The sequence below is a fragment of the Gossypium hirsutum genome, chromosome D05 (genome assembly GCF_007990345.1).
Source record: "Gossypium hirsutum isolate 1008001.06 chromosome D05, Gossypium_hirsutum_v2.1, whole genome shotgun sequence".
NCBI lineage: Eukaryota > Viridiplantae > Streptophyta > Magnoliopsida > Malvales > Malvaceae > Gossypium > Gossypium hirsutum.
The window spans coordinates 61,363,648-61,366,692 of record NC_053441.1 but is presented as its reverse complement, the minus strand read 5'-3'; the positions used below and the strand labels follow the sequence as shown (position 1 = coordinate 61,366,692).

The following is a 3,045-nucleotide window of genomic DNA, read 5'->3' as shown; positions in this document are numbered from 1 at the left end:
ATCAGTTTAAACTACAACCACAGAGCATACTACAATTAACCTTCGGCTCTGATACCACTTGTTGTTCCAATAGGGTCAGAAGCGTGTAAATTATTGTACTAAAAAATCACATAAAGTTCAATTCCCAGGGAAGAGAGGTGGATCACATGGATCTCTTAAATACCAAGTCTTTCCTTAGACAGAATATCCCTTCTATAGTAATTTAATAGCACAATTAAATACTACTACTATACCCTCAAATATTGAAAGAAAAATAGGACAAGAAAGAACACAAGAGATTTAACGAGGTTCGGTAAATTATACCTACGTCCTCGGGCACTAATACCAGATGATAACTTTACTATCTCCAAAGTATTACAAACAAATAGAATTCCTTAAGAATTCTCAAATGGGAGAAGAGAGAAAACTAAGAGAGAAAGATTGGTTGGGATGAATTGAAATGAGAAATGAGAAGGCCTATTTATAGTTGAGGTTCAAGGACCAAACAATAAATAGCCCATTATCTCAAGGACCAAAAAAAAATTATCCCTTGCCACTTTTCCAAAGTTGGTGGTTGTCATTATTGATTGTCTCCCATTAATGTTAATGGCAACCATTATTAATTGTCTTCCATTAATGTTAACATATACAAATCCAATCAAATCATTTACATATACTCTCTATATTCTTCAATTTATCAGAACATTCATAACATTGAAAACTGATAAAAATTCAAAAGAAGAAGAAGAAGAAGAAGAAGAAGCTGAACCTTAAGCCATAGTCATGTTAGAAAGCCTGCTTGGTGTTGGCCTGAAATTCCACCACCTAAGTGTCATCTTCCGATTTGGTGTTATTGCCCTCCTTATTATCTCTTTGTTACCACCATATCTCTTCGTGTTCTGCCTTGGCACCATGTAACCATGCTTGCTACATGGTGCCGAACCCGGTTGGTTCGAACACGTACACCTCGGTCGCAGTCTAGGAGACGACGACGAAGAAGACGGTGAAGCCATGTAACTTCTTCTACGACTCCGATTCTCCCCCTTCAGATCTCCGGCGGTTCCCGGAGTTTCTAAACCTTGTGTAGTTTGTTTCTCAAGGATGGTCAACCGCATATTGTGGAGTAGGTGATCTTAGTGTGTGTATATATATAAATAGAAGATTCGTTGGTCTTTGATTGTTCGTTTTGATTTTGTGAAGCTTATATAGATGCTATTATTATGATTATTACTATAATTTTGACTCGGTATTTCTTGGAAGGCTGTTTCTTAATGGGTTTGGGAGACTTTTGACCAGGTTCTGGAGCTGTGATCAGCATGGCCGTATACTTTTGACTGCTGATTTTGGTTTCCACTATAGATGTTCTTTCGTTTGGTACTCGGTTTGAATTTGATTCTATACGTGAATGTATCGTAGAGTCGTTAAATTATATTTTATTTTTTTACTAAATTAATCCCTATACATTATATTAAAGAATAAATTAGTCCATTCTATTAAAAGTTTCATCTATTTATATTGCTAAGAAACTGGTATAGTTGGTAGAATAACTTTATAGTGGCATGTGACATGCCACGTATATCTCATATTGATATACAATGACTAATTTTTAATGGTAAAAATGGATAAGTTTTTAATAAAAGGACCAATTTATTTTTTAATCTAATGTATATAAATTAATTTATCTATTTTTTAAGTACAAGAAATAAAATATAATCTATCTTTTAATAACCATAATTTTAATTTAAAAAGATTTTAAATGTGATTATTGCGCCCCATCTTAGGTAGGGAACCTATCAAACTCACCAGTAATATCGACGTGTTTGATGATTAGATTAAAGATTCTTTTTATGTAACGTTTACCGACCACTAATCTAACTCTACTGTTTGAATTTTGACACGATCTACACCAAATTTCTGCTTTAACTCTTCACACTTGGAATACATTTATTGGTTAAAAATATGCTCCAAGTACCCATACTTTTATACATTTGGAATTTAGTCATTTTACTTTTATTGGTAAAAGGACCTCTCTAGTCCCTCTCGATTTCAAAATTAAGCAAATTGGTCCCTTTAAAAAAATTGAAGCAATTTAATCCCTATCAATTTTAAAAGTGAGCAACTAAGATAATTAATCACGACGTTGATGTTTTCTGTCAATTTGCTCAAAGTTTGATCGATATAATAACAAATTTAGATTTCAAAGTTTATATATTTTGTCAATTTGCTCCTAATTTAACAAATTTAGTCAGCAACATTTGTGTATTTATATAAATGTTGAGGCTAAATTCATTGAATGTTTTGGAATCAAGGTCAAAATTACAAAACATGTAAACATTGAAAACTAAATTTGTTATTATATCAATCGAAATTATGTATAATTGATGGAAGACATTAACGTCATGGTTAATTATCTTTAGTTGCTCACTTTCGAAATTGATAGGGATTAAATTGCTTCGATCTTTTTAGAGGGGCCAATTTTCTCAGTTTTCAAATTGAGAGGGACTGGAGTGGTCTTTTTACCTACTTTTATTTCTAGAAATTTAGGGTGTGTTTGATAAACTGAAAAATTTATATTATAAAATTGTTTGACATGTTAATAAAAATTAAACACTGAATATAATTATTTTGACATGTTAATAAAAATTAAATATTGAATATAATTATTTTGTTTGATAATGATAAATATTGATTTTTAAAAATTTATTATTTCATAATTTCAATCTTATTAATATGATATTATTTATTTTATTTTGAATAGTTTTGGATAAAAGTCAAAGATCAAATTTGAATATTTTTAATTTTTAATAAAATTAGGAAATAATTTATTTCAAAAATAAAATCAACTTAATATTTTCCAAATTAATATCTAACAACTTAATATTTAACAACTTTTTTTGTTGAAAATTTTATATTAAGTAGAAAATTATTGTGGTTATCAAACAAAATTAAAAAAAAAAAGTGAAAACTTTCTTTTTCAATGAAATGAAAACTATCAATGGTTTATCAAATACACCCTTAGGCTTTGTTTTTAAACATGTTTGGTAATTCAAAAAAAAAAACAAATTA

At 29.7% G+C, this 3,045-nt stretch overlaps 1 protein-coding gene across 1 annotated transcript; it reads right to left on the bottom strand.

The window, feature by feature from the left end:
• Positions 1–747: 747 nt before the first annotated feature.
• On the bottom strand, positions 748–1,124 carry LOC121202851 (uncharacterized). The gene has a single exon (XM_041092408.1). The coding sequence runs from the start codon at positions 1,092–1,094 to the stop codon at positions 750–752; it is 345 nt and encodes a 114-aa protein (XP_040948342.1). The 5' UTR covers positions 1,095–1,124; the 3' UTR covers positions 748–749.
• Positions 1,125–3,045: the final 1,921 nt, after the last annotated feature.